Raw genomic sequence first — 20,307 nt, forward strand, 5'->3', positions numbered from 1 at the left:
GAGTGTGCAGCTTTCAGAAGTCTATGCCAAATCCTAACTCCTGTGACAGTGTTACGCTCTCTCGAAGGCGAGCAGACCAGGATAATGAGCCCTTTAGGAAGGGATTGGTGTCTTACAAAATGGCCTGAGGGAGCTCACTTATTCCAGACCTCACCAGACACCCAATTTGCCAGTGCCTTGACCTTGGACCTGAAGGTCCTTCCAGCTTTCAGACCTGAAGAAATGTCGGTGATTTCTAAGTGTCCAGCTGTGGTCCACACAGAGAAGACACATACCAGCAGAACAAACCCTGCCCTGAGGGTCTCCACCACCAACCCTGTCCACTCTGAGCATCTTCACTCTGACCTAACTCCAGGCTCCAATCATAACAGTCCCAGAAAGGACTGAGTGCCTTGCTAGCGTCCCCAACACCTTCAAGGGGAAAACTGCCTGGGCTCTTGAAGCCAAGAGAGGAAGAACCCCAGAACCGACTGGCGGAGAGGCTTTACTCGCTAAATGCTACTGCTCTTAGGAGAGAAGACAGATTTAGAACAGAGCGCTCACCTGCTTTGCTATGTTTAACACGTTGACTTCTGAGGCTGCCACCAATCTCCGGTCTTACACTCACGTAAGCACGATAGCACCATCTCCGAGGTACACAGGAATACTGGAAGACCATGGGGAGCTTTGAGCCTCTGACCAGTGGAGGGCCAACTCCCAGTACCACCTTGTCTGGCAGATAGTGCAGGCGCAGTAAACACACACAAGGCCCCATGATTTTGACTGTTGTCACATTGCCCAGCCTCCCTAGTCTCCCGACACACTCTGATGGCACCAAACGGTCCTTGTAAATCCCCCGTTCTCCCAGATGTAGAGGACTGTCCCTCTTTTTTAGCAACACAATCCTGCCAGTGTGGCTTCTCTCACCTGTGCAAAGCTTTATGGCTTGAGAGCGCTTTGTGGGACCTTCTGGGAGGAGGGCATCACCGGCTTGGATTCTGTTCTAAGCAGTATGGACAGGAGGCAGAAAAGATGGCAGTGGGTGTGGGCTCTGCAGATGGTCTTCCCTACTTCTCTACAGCTATTCCAAGACAATATGGCCAAGGCAATTTATAAAGAAAGCATTTAATTTTGGGCTCACAGTTCTAAAGGGTCAGAGTCCATGATAGACATGGCAGCAGGGATGGCAGCAGACAGGCAGGCACGGAGCTGGAGCAGGAGCTATGAGCTTACATTTGATCTACACATGCAAAGCACTAACTGAATGGTGTGGGCTTTTGAAACCTTAGAGCTCACTCTCAGTGACACACCTCCTCCAATAAGGCCACACCTCCTAATCCTTCCCAGACAGTCTTACACACGAGAGACCAAGTATTCAAATATATGATTCAAACAAATGAGACTATGGGGCCATTCTCAGTCCAACTGCCACACTGGGCACTCCCTGATCAAACCGGAAGGCCATTTTCGAGCTCCCTTTAAATCAGTGCCACCCTGCCCACCCACCAATGTATAAGCCCCTGGGTCATCCTCTTCCCCTTTTCCCAGTTCCATGGAGCTTCTCAACTGGTTCTCCAATTCCCTACACCCCCTGGATTCTGAGCACAAACTGTGGACTAGGCACATGGCTAGATCAGAGCCCTCCATCATAGTCTCCCACCCATCAACACGTTAAGTGCACTGATGGGTTAGTCATACTCCACAGACCCATACATACACTCCTGGTGGCCCCCACTAGAGCTCCAGACCCAGTTTTGTCCTGGGAAGTCTGCTTAGCTAGTTCTGCCACAGGCCAGACTCCCTTGCTACCATTCCCAAAGAGCAAATGAGAACCCTTTAACGTTGGGTCTTCTTAGCCACCTCCAACTGCCCTTCCCGGATTCCATACAGTCTACACACTGAGAAACCAGGAAGAGAGACACTACTTTGCTAAATCCTTTTCCTGGCTCCAGTATTCACCAAGAAGATGGTCACAGGGATTAGGTTGGAATGACTGGATGTCACCAAGGTGAGAACGCAGGACCCAGAAGGACCATCAATGGGGATAAGTCTATGCAGTAAGCATTGCTGGGAAGTTGGGCAGCAGGTGATACTCAAGACACCATGGTTACAAAGTCTAATAAGGAAAGGAGATGGTGTGTTGGTGTATTTCTCTATTGCTGTGACAAACACCGTGGCCAGGGCAGTTTATAGAATTTATTCCAGAGGGCAAGAGTCCATGGAAGAGTCCATGATGGCAGAGGCAGGACAGGTAGAGTGGGAAGGAGAAGGTCCCGAATTGCAAGCAGGAAGCAGAGAACAAATGAGAATGGTCTGAATCTGAAAGCTCAAAGTCCTCCCTAGTGAGCAAAGCCACACCTGAACAGTCCTACCAGTTCAGGATATTCAAATGCCTGAGACCTTGGGGACATCTCACTCACAAAAGGCAGCTTCCTGGGGACATCAGACCCTACCCAGGGTCTGGGTTATATCCTCCAGCCTGGAGCAGGCAGGGATCAGGCATTGCGGGGAAGCACATAATGTTCTGCTCCCCAGCAGACAAGTTAACCATTTATATTGGTTGGTTTCATTCTCTCAGTTTTTGGTAGGGGACAGGGACAGGGCCTAGTTTATGCTTTACCATTGAGCTAGATCCCCAGGACAGTCTCAAGTCTAAAGTAAAAACACACAGATATTCTTCCAGAGAAGCTGGGCTTCTGTACCCAGGAAAGGAATATTCACTAAAGGTAGGATTCTGGAGCCCTCATGATGGACTCAAGCTGGCCAATAACTAACACTGTACCCCTAGTATTTTCTTTGAAAATTAACAACTACATATGCTCTCTTAGAACAGAAGTAAGGTATGCTCTCCAGAGAGTACTGGGAAGGGCAATTTTTAATTTTCTTCTAACATTTTGGTGTGCCTTTCAGATCCTGTGCAACCAGCACGTACTGCTTTTACAATTTTAAAACAGGAATATAGAAGCCCTTTTCTTGGGCATTGGTGGCTCACACTTCTCACACTCAGGAGACAGGAGCAGGGGGATCTCTGAGCGTTCGAGGCCAGCCTGGTCTATAGAGTGAGTTCCAGGACAGACAAGTCTACACAGAAGAACTCTGTCTCAAAACACAAAACAAATAAACAAACACACAAACAAAGGGCGAAGGGTGATACTGCCATGTATCAACAGCAGAAATGTGAGGCTCAGATCATCCTGGCAGACCTGGCTCTGGGGCCTTTGGAGACAGCCTCTGGTGTGGAAGGCATGGGTAGGCCACCATTCACTAGAACATCTTCATTGAAGGATGCTTAGCATAAAGTAGGGAAGTTGGGGAGGAGTTGTTGTGGGAGGACTCCCGGCATGGATTTTGAGATCTAAGGATGCACCAAGATCAAAGCAGATGGATCCCATCCCTGAAAAGCCTTCATGGGAAGGCTGGAGAGATGGCTCAGCGGTTAAGAGCACTGACTGCTCTTCTGAAGGTCCTGAGTTCAATTCCCAGCAACCACATGGTGGCTCACATCTGTAATGGGATCCGATGCCCTCTTCTGGTGTGTCTGAGGACAGCCTCGACAAGAACACTAGGGTGAGGCTTTACCGAGAAAGACCTGGAGGACGAGGTCTTTGAGAAGACTCTAGAGGAAGAGAATAGATAGGACAGGGTGGAGGTATACTGCAACCACACTGTCCAAGCAAAAGGTAAAAGCAAAATCAGAAGGCCTCAACTCTGTCTTGTCTAAACACTATGGAGACGAGAAGAACAGTCTGCTAGGGATGAGCTACAGCCCTGGATTTCCTTGATACAGGACCCACTGAAGAGGCAGGTGACCCGAGAAGAGTGAAGTACCTGAGCCTGCTCGCTAAGGAGCCAGCAAAGTGACCTTCTCCCCAAGGCTGCAGGAGCAGAGGTCGTGGAGCCACCATTCCAAGCCCAAAGCCCTGAACCCCCTCTGCTTACAGCAAAGAGAAAGCACTATTCAGAGCTGACACCACTATTGTCAGAACAAAAGATTCCTTTCAGCCAAGCATCCAGGCAGCCAACACGTGCCAGTCACCAAGCAGCCTGCCCCTCACATCCATCTCCAGCATTCCCCGGCCTCAAGGCCGGGCCTTCCCGAGATGCGAGTGCTGACCGTGCTGACCGTGCTGACCGAGAGCAACATCCCATCACCACAATGCTGAATGCAGGTTCTCAGAGAGAAGGGGGCCCCAGCTCTGCTTTGCGTAGTGGGTCAGTCCTTTAAAAGCAGAAGCAAAAAAGGGGTGAAGCTCACCAAGACGCTGTTTTAGAAAAATCAAAAGGAAACAAACCAACCCAGACTGTATTTTATTCTTTACACAACAGATTTTTACAGGTGACACATGCTCTGATATCTTGGGACAGTCTTCTTGATTAACTTGACACCAACTTTTACAGAAGGTTGGATGGGAACAAAGTGATAAATGCAAAGGCATCATTAAAACCCCTCCGAGCACAGGTTTTTGAACGGAGTGATGAGCCCCCCATGAACTACCTGGTGTCTCAGGACACAGACCAACACGTTGATGTGGTGCGGGGAGTTGCCAGTCCCAGCCATCAGCAGGACCAGTCTTCGCCCCTCACACGGTGACACTCCAAACCCATCTTGCATCCTGATTTTTACAAAATCCCCTTTGTTTAAAACTAGATGAGGGGCCAGGGTGCAGCTCAGGGTTAGATCACTTGCCTGGCATGCACAAGGCCCCAGGGTTCTATCAAGAAATTTTAAAGAGGAGCTGGAGATATGGCTCAGTAGTAAGTGCCTGACCAAGCATGAAGACTGGAGTTTAGATCCCCACATGAACACCAGGCAGGCATGGTAGCCATCTATAATTCCAGTCTTGGGAAGGCAGAGGTGGGATTCTCCTGAGCCAGCTGGCCTGTGAGTGAGTCCTGGGTTTAAGAGACCATGTCTTGATGAACAAAGTGCAAAAGAGAAGGATGACTTTCTGGCCTCTTACATGCATGGGCACACGTGTGGACATGCCCACACATACATGCAAAACCACACACACACACACACACATACACGCCCCCAAAAAGAAATGAACGGGAGCTGGAAATGATGGCACATACCTAATCCCAGCACTCTTGACTTGCTGAGACGGGAGAATTGTGAGTTCTAGGCCAGTATGGGATACATAGGAATGTAGGTTCTGAGAAGCAAACTCGAGTCCTACACGTCACCTCAAGCACTTACAGATGGAACATTCTCCGCAGCCCCTCAGGCTTCAGAAGACCCTCACTCATTTTCTTCACTGGAGATCTGCAGCATTTGTAGGGTGTTTTGAGACTGCTCATGTACTGGCTCTTCTTAAACACCTTTTTGAAGCATTAACTGTTTTTGCTGATCCCCCGCTATGCAGACTGGCCATGAATTCCAGATCCTCCTGGCCACCATGCCTAGTAGGAAACGATTTTCTAAACAGCTGTAATTTTTTTTTTCCATTTCACTTTTCCTTTTTTTTTTTTTTTTTTTTTTCTTTTTAAGGCTAAATTCTCTAGAGATTTTGCAAGGGAAAATATTGAAAAACTGTCAGTTGAGTAGAAATGAAATTGTTTGACAGTAAGAAAATATTGGGGGGAAATATGGCAGGCAGACAATAAGGGTAGGCTTAATTAATGCTGCTTTTCCTGGATTACGGTAAATGTACTGGCTAGTTTTGTGTGTCTACGTGACACAGGCTAGAGTCATCAGAGAGGAAGAAGCTTCAGTTGAGGAAATGTCTCCTTGGGATCCAGCTGTAGGGCATTTTCTCAATTAGTGATTAATAGGGAAGGGCCCAGCCCACTGTGAGTGGTGCCATCCCTGGACTGGTGGTTCGGGTTCTATAAGAAAGCAAGCTGAAGGCCGGGTGTGGTGGTGCTCGCCTTTAATCCCAGTACTCGGGAGGCAGAGACAGGTGGATTTCTGAGTTCGAGGCCAGCCTGGTCTACAAAGTGAGTTCCAAAGCAAGCAAGCTGAGCAAGCCAAGGGGAGCAAGCCAGCAAGCAACACCCCTCCATGGCCTCTGCATCAGCTCCTGCCTCTGGGATCCTGCCCTGTGTGTGGTCCTGTCCTGATTTCCTTTAATGATGAACAGTAATGTAGAAATGTAAGCCAAATAAACCTTTTCTTCCCCAAACTGCTTTTTGTTCATGGTGTTTCATCAGAAGCAATAGAAGCCCTAAGTAAGACAGTAAAACAGTGGGCTTTGTTGGTATTAAAGTGTGTATTATTCTTATTTCTGTTCATATCCATCCTAAATACAAACAGTTATAATAATTATTACTAAAAGAAGACAGGCAGATGAGATAGCTCAGTGGGTAAAGGCTGCCATGCCTAAGGTTGTGAGTTTGATTCCCGAGACTCACAGGGTAGAAGGAAAGAGCCAGGTCCTACGAGTTGTCCTCTGACCTCCACAGGCTTGTGTGGCATGCAGCCCCCGTAAACATACATACAAATAAAGAAATACAACTAAAATGTTTTTAAGTAGATGAGAGAAAGTAAAGGTCAGATGAGAATAAACGCTAGGCTACACTTTACATAACAGAAAGGGCAAAACAATGTATATGTGTGCGATTTCTCAGGAAGGATTAGCTTTAAAAAAGTAATAATCATCAAATTGGGAATACGTGGGCTCAAATTATATAAAACATAAGTTATTATAATAAAGTCTTCGCTTTTAAAATCATGTTAGTGATAAATAAGAATGGAGAAACAACTAAAAAGTAACGCAGACAGATGAATGAACCCAGCTGACCCTGGTACCCGGGGCAGACCACCCTGTGGGCAAGCACAAGAAGGAGTATCCCCAGGCCAGAGTCCCGTGAATGAACTCTGTACACAGTGGTGGGGCAATTCCAGAAGGTCGCAGTCTGCCTTTGGGGCGAGAGCACCGGAGTGGACAAGACAGTGGCTAATGTTTGAGCTGGGAGATTAAAGCAAAGAGTGGAGGAATCGGGCTGGAGAATTGTGGTCCAGAACAGGATGGAGAGGCAGTGAAAGCCCAAGGCTAAGCTCAGCTCCAACCCACAGCCCAATAGGGCCCAGTGGCGAGTAACACTAGGGAGGGCTTCTAAATGCCCTTTCCACCACCAGCAGAGGAAAGCCAGGCGTCTCAGAGACAAGGCTCATTCTGGGCTGCAACAGGCAAGTGCAAGGGTTATCACCATGTCAGAAAACAGAGAAACCCACGTTGTCAAAGCGCACTGACTGTGAAGGGACCTCTTCCCAGCTAAATGTGGTGAAGCTAATGTCACAAAATGATTAGCAGGCAGGCGTGATAGCTCAGTGGGTCACAAGCCAACGACCTGATTTTGATTCCTGAATCCTTACATGTTAGAAGATGAGAACCAGTTCCTGAAAGTTGATCGCTGATCTTCACAGGCAGGCGAACACATGCACAGACCACCCACCCCAAGCACATGCACAGACCACCCGCCCCAAACACATGCGCAGACCACCCGCCCCAAACACATGCACAGACCACCCGCCCCAAACACATGCACAGACCACCGCCCCAAACACATGCACAGACCACCTGCCCCAAACACATGCACAGACCACCTGCCCCAAACACATACACAAATTAACTAGAAATCTTTCATTGATGACAGGTGTGGACTGTAACAAATTCAACTTTAAGAAGATCACTGGGGTCTAAAGAGACGGCTCAGCAGTTTAGAGCACTTGTTGATCCTGGAGAGGATCTCCAGCACCTACGTGGCAGCCCTTAACCTCCTGTAACTCCAACTCTTTGGGATCTGATACCCTCTTCTGTGCTCTGAAGACACCAGGCACACATGTGGTCCGCATGCATACATGCCGGCAAGCACTCATATATGAAAAATTAAAGAAAAGAAAAACTCCTTGGGCTGGCCGATGGCTCGGTCAGGAAAGTGCAGGCAGAGCTCTACAAATCATTTTTTGTTTTGTTTTGTTTTGTTTTTACAGACAGGTTTGGTGGCCTGTGTTTATAATCAGTCTAACCTATTTGGCAAAGGAATTACTGCTCAGGTTGTCTTCTGTTCTGCACGCGTGCGCGCGCACGCACACCAACACACACACTCGAAATCCTGACTTGGTTTTAATTTTTTTAAATGTCTTTTTTTAAAGATTTATTTACCCTTTTTTATGCATATGAGTACACTGTAGTTGTCTTCAGGGGGGAGGAAAGAACAGCCCCTTAAATAACAATGTTACTATAACACAAGCCAAGGCAAGAAAGAAACCTTTGCTCTGCCCGCCCACAGCAGCCAGGCAGAGTTTGGAGAGCCCACCCCTCCATGCTGACACCACCAAGGAGGGAGGGAGCCAGGTAAGTAGCTTGCCTGCCTACCATCTGGTCTTGCTCTCTGCACCTGCAGATGCCCCTATGTGCCTAGTGCAGAATCACTGTGCATGTTGGCTCTAAGAAGCTAGACAGATGACAAATGATTTAAAATATATAGTATATACATATATTACAGCACTGGAACCCAGGCAGGCTTCACAACTCTGGGCCAGCCTGGGCTACTCAGAAAGACTCTCTCAAACGCTAAAATAACACACAAGCAAACCAAACCATAGCCATGTATGCTCTGGCAAAGGGGAGATATAAGGTGTTGTGGCAGACTATCTGGGTTCCTAGCATGGGAGCTGATCCCAGACTCTGGCTGGCTGGCAATGGGATGGCGGGTAAGAGGCCTGAGCCTGGATTCTGAGATGCAGTGCTCAGCACCAGAACAGACGGCAATGGAGCCACCTTGCAAGGCTCCAGGTAGAACAGCTGTGCAGTGTGGTGTCAACATCCCCAAGGGGCAGACAGCACCTGCATTCTACATCCGCTTGTTCTCTTTAAATGAGTATGTGAAAATTTTAAAAATGTGACCAAGTCATTTTGCCAGAGCATGTTTTCCAAGGGATACAATTCCACAGCCCATGATTACAGCAGGTCTGTAGGCCACGGATTTGGACACGGTACCTCACTGCTCTGTCCCTGCCTCAAACCCTAATTTGAGTTGAGACTCCTAGCCCAGCAGACTGGGTAGCCTGGGTGAGACAGAGCCCAGAGACAAAGGACGCTGAATGGCGTCACTGTCCTGCTCATCCCCAGTCCCCAGAGCTCAGTTGACCATGTATAGAACCGCAGACCCGTGACACAGGCTGGCACATCTGTGGCTAGGCATGTGTGGGGACATGATGGGCAGAGCCAACTAGTTAAGCCCAGTAAGGTCTGGGGACCCTGAGATGGATAAGGTTCAGTGAGGGAGTCGTGATATCCACTTCTCCAGTGAGCATGACAATGGATGGAACCCTCTCATGAAGATAGTGAAACCCTCTGTGGTATGGCTGGAATTGGTGAGACCCACTGAGAGTGCTGCCTTCCCAGACCAACAGGCCTATTCAAGTGGAAGATTGAGCCCTGGGCCCCACAGTAAGGCAAGAAATCACCTCCACAGTGAACTACCCCTACAGGAACCAACCCACAGGCAGGTTTTAGAGAAACACCAAAGAATATCTTCATCTATCTAGGATTAAAATATTCTGAGATGCTTCTTGTACTACTTCCGCTCACGGCTTCAACCAAAATCAGCATCTGAAACAGACTGAACACAGAGGCAGGTACGAGAACCCAGCTCTCTCCTACTGAGGCAGCTATAAAACAATGACCACACTGACATTAATTGTGTGTGTGTGTGTGTGTGTGTGTGTGTGTGCACGTGCTTGAAAACAATTGTACAGCCATGCCTGGTGGTAAAGGGTTGTAATCCCAGCTACAGGGAAGGTTGAAGTACGAAGACCCAGAATTCAATGTCAGCCTAGGAAACTTAGCAAAATACTGTCTCAAATTAAATAAATGCAAAAAGAGCTGGGGTATAATTCAGTGGTAGGGTGCATGCCAAAACTCCAGGTCTGTGTCCTTGCACTAGAAAAATTAATAAATAAAAAGGAAAAAGATTCCATTCAATAATGTTATTTGTATAAATATGTAATGGATTTTTTTTAAAAAATACTTATTTTATGTATTACATCTGCATGTATCTGCATGGTGCCCAAAGAAGAAAGATGACATCCTATTCCCAGAGAGCGAAGTTAATGGATGATGTGAGATACCACATGGTACTGGCCACTGTATCTGAGTCCTCTGCAAGAACAATATGTACTTTTAGCCATTCAGCCATCTCTCCAATCCTAAATTACATTTTAAAGATGGATAAATAAGTAAAAACACTTTTTATCTGGTTTCCTTCTCTTCTTTCTTCCTATGTAACGCAGGGTAGCCTTGAACTTTTGCTTTGTTTTGTTTTGTTGTTTTTCAAAACAGGATTTCCTGTGCAGCCCTGGCTGTCCTGGAATTTGCTCTGTAGACCAGGCTGTCCTTGAACTCACTGAGGTCCACCTGCCTCTGCCTCTTGAGTGCTAGGATTAAAGGTGTGAGCCACCACCACCACCATCCCCGCTACCCCCAACTCCCTGCAAGTCTTGAACTTTTGATCCTCCTAATTGCTGGGATCCTAGGGGTGTGCCGCCGATGCCTGGCTCACTTTAAATTTCTAGAGATGCCATGAGTGTACCTGGTGGTCATGCTATCAGCACAGTACCAACAGTGAGCTCAACAGCTGAAGCTGATCACTGAGAGGGGACAAAGACACAAATCCAGGGCTCCTGGTATGTGGCAATACAGAAGCCTCTCCTCCCACTACCAACACCTTCTTCCAGAAACCCTGAAGGGACAGTACAGGCGACTCACAACAGGCTGTACATCTACAAGCCTATTAGAATTGAGTGTTTGTTGGAATTTCAAAGGGGATCTAAAATCTACAAAGTTTTTTCTTTTTCTTTTTGGCAAGTGACACAAGAGAGAGCACACCATGGAAAGCTGGTCCCGAGGAATTTAGAACTGACTTCAATACCATGGCAGCCAGAAAGCAGCTTCCCCTTTAAACAAACTAAGACAAAAGAGGAAAAACCAAAGGAGCTACCTGAGGCTCACACCTATCACCCAGCTGCATCCCTAGAGTCTCCTCCTCCAACAGAGCCCCTGAGGTGGGCTACTTACCCTTGTAAGTCCCTCTGTGTGCACAGCCTGAAGTCTGCCTGGCAGAAGTATTTAAATCAGGGATTCAGGCCACAAGCACAGCTCCTGACTCCCCCTGTCCTTCCCAGAGAGTCTATGCTGAACAGGTACCAGGTGTGACCTTAATCAAGTATCTCATATTTACAAAATGATTAATTATGGTCCCAGCTCAAAGTCACTTTTTTCCTGTTGCCTTCTGGCTTAAGACAGAGAGTCAAATAGCAGCTTCAAGGTTGAGTTTTATCAAGCCTGTTTTGAAGGACTCAGAAGGACCAGAGCCCCTCTATGAACACCTTGACACACATGAAGGCCAGATGGGGCCTCCCCCAGACACAAAACCTTCAGGAAGAAAAAAGGCACCCAGGTCAGATGGGACATCATTGTGGAACAGCTGAGAGCTCGCTCACACACACACACACACACACACACACACACACACACACAGAGGGGGAGGGGGAGGGGGTGCACGAGCACATATGCATTGGGAATGGACTGAGTCTTTTGAATCCTTAAAGCCTGTCCCCAGTGACATACATCCTAATTCTTCCCAAACGGTTCCACCAAATGGGGACCAAGCATTCAAAGGTATGAGCTATGGGGCCATTTTCATTAAAATCGTCACCTCCAGCCAGGGATCCATGTTCCCCTGGCTCTCTGTCACCATCCACCAGAGCAGACCCGAAGAGTTCCAAGGCCTAAGGCCAAGTCACCCAGGCAAGAGAACAACAAGACTCTAAGACACTCTGACAGAAGGGAGATCCAGCAAATTAATAAATGGAAGAAAAAACAAAATTTTCACAGAAGACTCGAGTACCATTTGGGTACAGAGATAGGGAAGACTGGAGGACTGTCCTGGACCAGAGGGAACCCCCAAAAGAGAGTGGATTAGAAGTCAGTCATGCAAGAAAACCTAACTATGAAGCTCCCCACATCCAAAAAACACATGTGACCACCATCAAAGCTCCTAGTAAGATAGACCTAAAACCCCTGCATCAAGGGACATTACCAGAAAACTTGAGAACGCACAACACACAGACAAGTAAAAGATACTAAAATCAGCTGGGCGGTGGTGGTGCACGCCTTTAATCCCAGCACTTGGGAGGCTGAGGCAGGTGGATTTCTGAGTTCGAAGCCAGCCTGGTCTACAAAGTGAGTTCCAGGACAGCCAGGGCTGCACAGAGAAAACCTGTCTCGAAAAACAAAAAACAAAAAACAAAAAACAAAAAACAAAAAAAAAAAGATACTAAAATCCTTGAGGAGAAACACACACACACATGCGCACACATGTATACACACACACATGCACACACACGCATGCACACACACAAATGCACATGCATGCACACGTCTAAATATTTGGCTTCTGAATCACACTAGAAGCCAGATGCTAATGTGAGGTCACCATAAACATACTTTATACCTACATGAACTGACACCACAGGTGCTGTTACAGCAAGAGAACTTTTTAAGAAGTTAAAACTTGGCCACCCACGTCCTCCTTCTTGGGTCTCTGAAATATATCTCAGCCATAAGAAAGGAAAGCAGATGAGTTGGACCAAGAGAGCCAGCAGAGGAGGTTGCACCATTTCTAGGTTGGGTTCAGAGGTCCTGACACATGCATGAGGCGAATGACAAGAGCCCAAGAGGTGGAGGCAGGACTTCTCAAAAAACGTTGACAGACTTCTGGTGAGGTGGTCAGTGGGTTGCTGCAGAAGGCTGGACACCTGAGTTTGATTCCCATATCAGATATAAACAGTAGAAGGAAAGCATGGATTCTGAAAGGATGTCCTGCATGTATGCACAGTACACATGTGTACATGTACATGTGTTCATGTGTATACATCATATACATCATCTCTCACACAGACAATAATTAATAAAGGATGTTCTGTACATATGCATGGCATAATGTGTACATATATATATATACACCATTTATATCCTCTCTCATACACATAATATCCTGCACATATGCATGCCACACATGTGTATGTGTACAAGTGTGTACATCATATATATATCCTCTCACTCACAAACACAATAAAAATAAAGAAAAATGTTTTAAACTGAGAGAAGCCACAGGGACATGTATGGCAGACATCTGTATACATGTGTTCAAGTATGTACATCATATACATCCTCTCTCTCACACACAATAATAATAATAAAGGCTATCTCCATATGAGGGATACAGCTCAGCTGGTAGAGACTGAGGCAGAAGGATCCAAAGTTCAAGGTCATCCTTGATCACATATCCAGTTCAAACCCAACCTTAAATGCACAAGACCCTGTCCAAATGAAACCAACAAAAACAAGACAAAACCGAAAGACAAAATTAAGAATCACTCCAAGGAAAACTGAAAGTTTCATGAAACTGGGAAAGTGACTGTGGCTAATGGTACAGTGATTTAACCATAAATGTAGAGGCTGGAGCGATGGTTGAGAGCATTTGCTGCTCTTGGGGTTCTGGGCTTGCTCCCAGCACATATGTGATTGCCCATGACTGTCTTTAAGTGTAATCTCAGGGGATCCGATACCCTCTTTTGACCTACTTAGCACTGAATCTACACAGGGCACATATATGTCTGCAGGCAAACACACACACACATGAATCTTTAAAAACAAACAAAAACACCCAACTATGCTGGACAGCAGGGACGGGGAGCTGAACTGACAGGTCCAGAGAAGGGCAGCAAATGAGAACCAACTTAGATCTAAGTCTATATAAATAACTGCACAAATGTGTTACACAGACACTTGGAGATAAACGTCAAAAAGAAACTGCCATGGTAGAAATGACCCCAAGAAGAAATAAGGGTTGAAGTTGAGGCTGCGCTGAGAGAATGTGGTCCAGTCCCTTTCTAGCTGCACAGTAAAATAGAAATATGCAAAGCTCAATATAAACATTTAGTTATAGCCAGGCACGGTAATACAGACCTTTGAGGCCTGGTCTACATGTAGAGTAGACAGTCCAGAACTACACAGTGAGATTCTTTCTTTAAAAAACAAACAAACAAACAAAAAAAACTAAACAAAACAAAACTAATGCTAACACTGTTGAATTCGTAAATGAGCATTTGGTGGAGCAGCTTCCTGACCAGGTCAGGACATAGGCTCTGCTATTCGCGACTTCAATTCATGCTTTTAATGCTCCCATTTCACTGCAGAGCAAACCAAGGCAGCAGTCCAGGGCCAGTGACCAGGACAGCTAGAGGTAGGTGCCGGCAGCTTGTACAGATCCTTCCTTGCTTGCCAACATTCGGTGGCTCTGTCTTATTGGAAACCAGACTTTTTAGAACCTCCAACAAAAGACATTTAAAAAGGAGATGACTCAGTAAAAGACTTGCCATGGAAGCACGAGCTTGGATTCCCAGTACCCACATAAAAAGCCAGGTCTGAGATGAGCCCAGTGCTCAGGAAGCAGAAGGCAGGCAGGCCCCCAGGTCGTTCTGGCCATTCAAAAGATGAGGTGAAAAGTGAAGACACCTGATGTTGTCTCTGGTCTCCACAGACACACACACCACAGACACACACACACAGGATCAGCTGCAGTCAAACACCCACACTGTAAAAAACAAAACAAAACAAACAAAAACCCCAACAACCAAATGGAAACTGAGACAGCCTCCAGTCCCAGTGTGGCAACAGACATGGTCCCCTGTCACACTGGAGACCGTCTCACACTGCTACACACCTGTCTCTCTCTCTCTGTGAGGGATGGAATCTGGAAGACTCTGCACAGAGGTCTCAGAGATAGAAACAGGGAGGTAGCTTGTCATAATGAGGTGCCCTACTCCACATATTTAGGATAGTCCTAAAAATAAACCGCGGTGTCCAAACACACTGGGGCAGGGGGATGCCAGGCTGTCTCTGGATCTGAATTGAGTAAGTGGCAGACTAAGACAGCCCACTTTGGACAAGGCTTTTCCGAACCTTCTTAAAGCAACACACATTAAGCCTGCTCCCAGCTTGAACCATTATCTGAGAGCTGGGCTTCTGGGGACCCTGACCTTCCTAGGAAGTACATCTGTGGGAACTATGGCCACAGCACTATTTACCCTACCAATGAAGAGGGCACAGTATAAGCAAAGGCCCTGTGGCCATGGATAGCAGGAGGCAGGATGATGTAGAACCGTCAGGGCCTAGGAGTACAAGGGTCAAGTTCACAAACAAAATATTCTGGGGTCTTCAGGTGTCTCTTCACAAAACAGTCCAGAGGGTGTGCCCCTCACCAAGATGGTCCTTGCTCAGTACAACCTCACAACCGATCCAGGTTAGCAAAGGAAACAACCACTCTGTGTTAAGACTCTTAGCAGTTTGGAACATGACCCCTGGACAGTTCTCCTGATGATGGTCAGCCCTGGGATCATTTATTGTGACCAGAAAACAAACAAACAAAAAAAAACCCTACAGACATATCAGAGATCAGACAAGGCATGTGTGAAAACTCCCAAGAACATCCATTGGCCTCACAGCCAACTTCAACGATTCCTGCATCCTAGCTAGAGGTGTGGACCTCTGGGGAACCTACCTGAAGAGACTGGCATGAACTGTTAGGGGGCTCTAGGGAACCTGGATGCTTGGACCTGCGTGATCTGACAGAGCGAGGAATGACAGGCAGGCAAGCCCAGCGAGGTACTGCAAGGCAGCAGCCTGAGGCTCAGGAGCAAAGTCTGGGAGGCAAGAACAGAGCTCATAGCTAACTCCTTACATAATTACTGGTGCCTCTGAACTTTACAAAGACGCGGGAGAAGGAGCCCACTGGAAGCTGATTCAGCTTAGACAGGAGGAGGTCTCTATGCAGACTTGGCCAACACACAAAAACAGGTAACATGCAGCTGCCATGACCCATTCTGTGTTCTGCCAGCGGCTACAAGGGATGGCTGCTTCGTGGGGAGGGCCTGTTGGCTCCTGGAAGCTGTCCACTGACCCTGGTTCTGTCCCACCAGGAAGATCTCAAGACCCAATACCAGTTCTGGAGACCCTGGCTGCACATCCAATTTCTAAGGGTTCAAGTTAGCTGTGCACTGCAAGCAAGCAGTCTCTCACAAATGGAAAGAGGCCACGACAACTATACATCCCAGAGAAACTATGACACAGCTCATTTCTCCTCCCTAGCAGGCACTCATGCAAGCAAACACCCCTGCTGGCTGATCTCGCACCCATCCACAAGCCACTTGTCATAATTCAAAGACCCAAAACAAACAAGCCACCCCTGAGACCCATTCTGGCTGCAAGCAGCACCCCATTCCTGAGGGAAGGGCACTCTATATCGCACCCCCCCTCCTGGGAGGGGGTGTCTTTGGCAGAACCTGCACCTTCCAAATAAGGAAGAGCTACCTTTGGGCAACCTGGTTCTCCAGGCTCCAAGGCCCTCCCAGCTTGGTAGAGGAAGCTGGTAGTTGTTTTTGTTGTTAAAAAGGAAAAAAAAAAAAGCCTCGCAAAATGGTCGTCAGAAAAGCATCTCCCATCCCCATGCATGCCCCTCTCCCTCAATCCTGTACAGCCCTCAGACCCATCTAAATCTACCTCCAACCATGTCAGGACAGAGAACTGGGCGCCAAGGCCGCACTGACTGCCGACATCCGAGGACCCTGGCGGAGCACGCTGTGCACGTCAGAGCCTTTCGTGCCACCCAGACTCCAACACGAGGCTGTTGCCAGTGCAAAGACACGGCTCAGAAAGGCAGGGTAGGCTCGCCCCTGTCGGACTACAAGCCAGAGATGCACTTGTTTATGGAAACAGGTGCTGGCTGTTTGAGTGCCGGGCAGGCGGGAGCCCGGACCTCATCATTGTGGTCCCATTGATCCATCCAGAGTAAAAAAAGACATGCATGTTTGCTCTGACCACGACAGAGACTCACGACTGTAAAAGCCCAGTCACGGCAACACTCCCGGTTGCAGAGGCTCCCCAGGGCCCAGCTAAGTGAGGAGAGAGCCTCACCGGCCTCTGCAGCAGCTCCCCACCCCAGGCCTCCAGCACATCTCCTTCTCTCACATTCAAGTCAGCTGCACAGGCAGCTCAGCATGCTGCGCTGTGGCTTATTTTTCTGGAAATCTGTCACCAGGGGAAAACAACAGCCTCCCGGTGTGCTCTCCTCCGACATCACTGCGAGATGCTGCGGCAGCATCCCTGCCCTAGTCGGGTCCGTGCTGGAACATCTGTGCAACGCGCAGGCTGTGACAGAGCCAAGATGAGACCCAAAGCACCGACTTTGCTCCTCAGCCCCGGCCGCTGCATTCGAGAGGCCTGCAACGCCACCACCTCAGGCCTGGTAGGAAATCCACAGGAGAGTCCTGCCTTACTCACCGGCTTTCTCGGCTTCCTCCTCAGCACAGGATTCTTTATGCTCTACCGAAGGTGGGCGTGCAAGGAGGCATCTTCCGTCCCTTTAAGGAGCCGATGCTGCTATGTCCCTTGGCCTCCGGACCGACAATGGGCAGGGTGGGTCTCCAGATCGACAATGGGCAGGGTGGGCTACTGCTGGAGGAGCAGACATCTAATAGAAGGTTGGCTGTCCTGCTCCCCGCCTCTCACATCTCTGCCTCCTCATGTCTCCAGGCCCGGGTGGTACCCGGCTCCCCTGGGAAGCTACAGCCGGCAGCTGAGGCACACACTAAAACACGGCATGGATACGGAGGAGCTGACGTCACACGAAAACAAGCGTCTCTGTGCTGAGCCTGCCGGACAGGATGAGGGCTGGCCAGGGCCCAGCCAGGGAGGGCTCAGACTCAACAGTCTTTAAAATACCTCATCTGGGAAACACCCCAGGTGGCTAGGGTCCCTCCCATCAGCCCCAGGCTGGGATTCTGGGTGCAGCAACTCCAGTCATGGCAAGGGTCTAGGATACAAGCTCCACACAAAAGCACCAAGAGACTGTGAACACTCAGGGGCTAGCCTGTGCCCAGAAGGAGAGGACTATGGCCTGCTTGATGCAATCCAATCCCTGAGTCAAATGGCCTTTGCAAATTTTAAGTGCATCCACTACACAGACCTCGCCTCGTGGAGGGTGACAGTGGGTAACAGCCAAAGTAATAACAGGAGGATTTAAGTCCCCAGAGAACTGAGCAACTGGCCTGGTACCACACAAAGGCAAGCCACAGTAGGAAGTGGATCTAACATACTATTGCCAGGCTGCAGCGCACCTGGTGTTAGACAGCCTGGGAGCCAGTGATGGTCTGACTGCTTGATCCTCATGCTTCCCCAGGCCAGTACATGGCATAGTACCCATTGAGGATCTGCTGGTCAAGCCACACTGACAACTACAGTGACATCGATTCAGAGCTGTGTTTGTTTGTTCATCTAAGCTCTAGGTTCAATTCACGGCCCCTTCAGTCCAGCGCTGAACAGAGGGAAGCCATTTCTCCCAGGACAAAGCTTCCCTCTTTTGGTAGCTGGTAAGCTCTGCGAAAGGCACTTCAGGAAATGTGGACCTTAGAGACACCGCGATTGGAAGGCCCCTCTTCTGCCAAGCAAGACTCAAGAGTGGCTCTTGAAAAGGCGGTGGTGGTGTACACCTTCAATCCCAGCTCTCATAGGGCAGAGAAGACTGCCAGCCTGAGGTACAAAGAAGACCTTGTCTCTAAAAACCAAGTGCCATGGGTACAGTTCATGGGTACAGCATAACCCTTGCCAAAGTGTACAAAGCGGTGGACGAAATTTCCAGCATTCAAAAAAAAAAAAAAATCTTAGCACTTTTAATTGCTGAAGTAAGATAAAATAGTATTTTGAAAAGCATAAACATATCTGAAACACAAGTTTCAGTATATGCAAAAGTTTTATTGGGATCTTCACTGAGGAACAGTGCAGTGATAGAAACTTTTGTTTAAGATAGAGACATACTATACAGCCGCCCACAAAGCCCAAAAGTATTTAGTTCCTGGTCCTATACTAGGAAGTTTGCGAGCCCTTGACAGAATCATATAATAACTGAACCATGACCTCCATGACAGACTTCAACAAGAAAAATGTGCCCAGTGTAAAAATTAGTATCACACCACAAACACTGTCTGGCCAATTTCTCTCTTCCAGTCCAGCCCAAAATATCCATTTTTGCAAAAACGCTAGAAAATGCGGACTGAACTGGCTGATTGCTAATTTTGTTAGAAGCCTATTTTAGGTGCAAAAGTAGCTTTCCCAATTTGTTGCAATAATCTGAGACAAGTCTGAATGAAAGTAAATTTTTAACAAAACAATAGGCCTACCTATAAATACTAGAGTCTCAGGAAGTTGGAAAAGATTGGGCAGTTTGCTTAGAGATAATCCACCACTCTACTCGATCTCCCTGACAACCACCTGGCGATCCACGAAGCCCACCCACCCTGAACCTGGCTCACTTCCTCCCTCCCAATCGCCATGACAAGGAGAGTGTACCTGGGTTTAGCTACTTTGTGGCAGGCTTAGCTACTTTGTGGCAGGCTTAGCTACTTTGTGGATTCTTCTTTTCCCCCTACCCTTTAACCACCCACCCCTGCCCTGTTTCACCTATCACTGGATAGGAGAGAAAAGAGGAGTGAGGGGAGAGAGATCCTTGAACCTAATTTCTTTCTTCTTGTTTCTTCTTTGAGTTCATCTTCTAACAAACCAAACAACTCTGCCTCTTGGGGCCCTAGCATTTACATACCCTCTGAAAAGTCCCCAGAATTCCAAATGTCACACAATTGCAGAAACTATCTGCAGCTGGCAGCCCTATATATATCCCCACACCTAGGATTAAAATGAAGACATGTTCTTACAATATTTCTGTGTTTTGTTTTGTTTTGTTTTGTTTTGTTAAGAAACTAGAATTCCAGAATTCTCATGACAGGAGAGGAAGACCCAAAACTTTAGAGGCACTTGGTAGGGAACTCCCATTTGTACCTGATCACCAGCTGGTAGGCACAGTGACTACCAGAGAGTTGGTTTTCCTGCCCATGTTCCAGTGAACCCCCCCTTCTTTGTCTTTATGGCTGTTTGCTTTGTTTTTCTGAGACAGCATCTCAAGGTGACTAGTCACAGCAGGCCTAACTCATTATGTAGTCAAAGATAATATTGAACTTCTGATCCTCCTGTTCTCTACCTCCCAAGTGCTGGGATTAGAGGCATGTAACCTTCTAAAAGTCATCTGCTTCATAGACCCCACTTACAGAGGGAGAAACCCAGCACTACACCTACCTGCCCAAAGTCATGCTGCAGAAGTGCTGGCCAATAAGACGGCAGCTATAGGCCGGGCGTGGTGGGGCACGCCTTTAATCCCAGCACTTGGGAGGTAAAGGCAGGTGGATTTCTGAGTTTGAGTCCAGCCTGG

The 20,307-nt window shown here is 47.8% G+C and overlaps 1 protein-coding gene across 4 annotated transcripts in view; it reads right to left on the reverse strand.

The window, feature by feature from the left end:
• The window catches only part of Prkcz (protein kinase C zeta), a 110,059-nt gene that overhangs the window by 74,059 nt on the left and 15,693 nt on the right, over positions 1–20,307 (reverse strand). The window contains exon 1 of one of the 4 annotated variants that reach the window (XM_029539601.1): positions 17,331–17,663. The exons of 2 other annotated variants lie outside the window; for them this stretch is intronic. Coding sequence is in view for 1 of the 2 variants with exons in the window: in XM_029539600.1 (XP_029395460.1) it covers positions 16,551–16,560 (10 nt within the window). In the remaining variant the exon portion in view is untranslated. Of the gene's footprint in view, positions 1–16,550; positions 16,602–17,330; positions 17,664–20,307 lie in introns of those variants that run through there. One more of the 4 variants, XM_029539600.1, reaches the window with a different exon arrangement.

The sequence above is a fragment of the Mus pahari genome, chromosome 6 (assembly GCF_900095145.1).
Source record: "Mus pahari chromosome 6, PAHARI_EIJ_v1.1, whole genome shotgun sequence".
In the NCBI taxonomy this organism is placed as follows: Eukaryota; Metazoa; Chordata; class Mammalia; order Rodentia; family Muridae; genus Mus; species Mus pahari.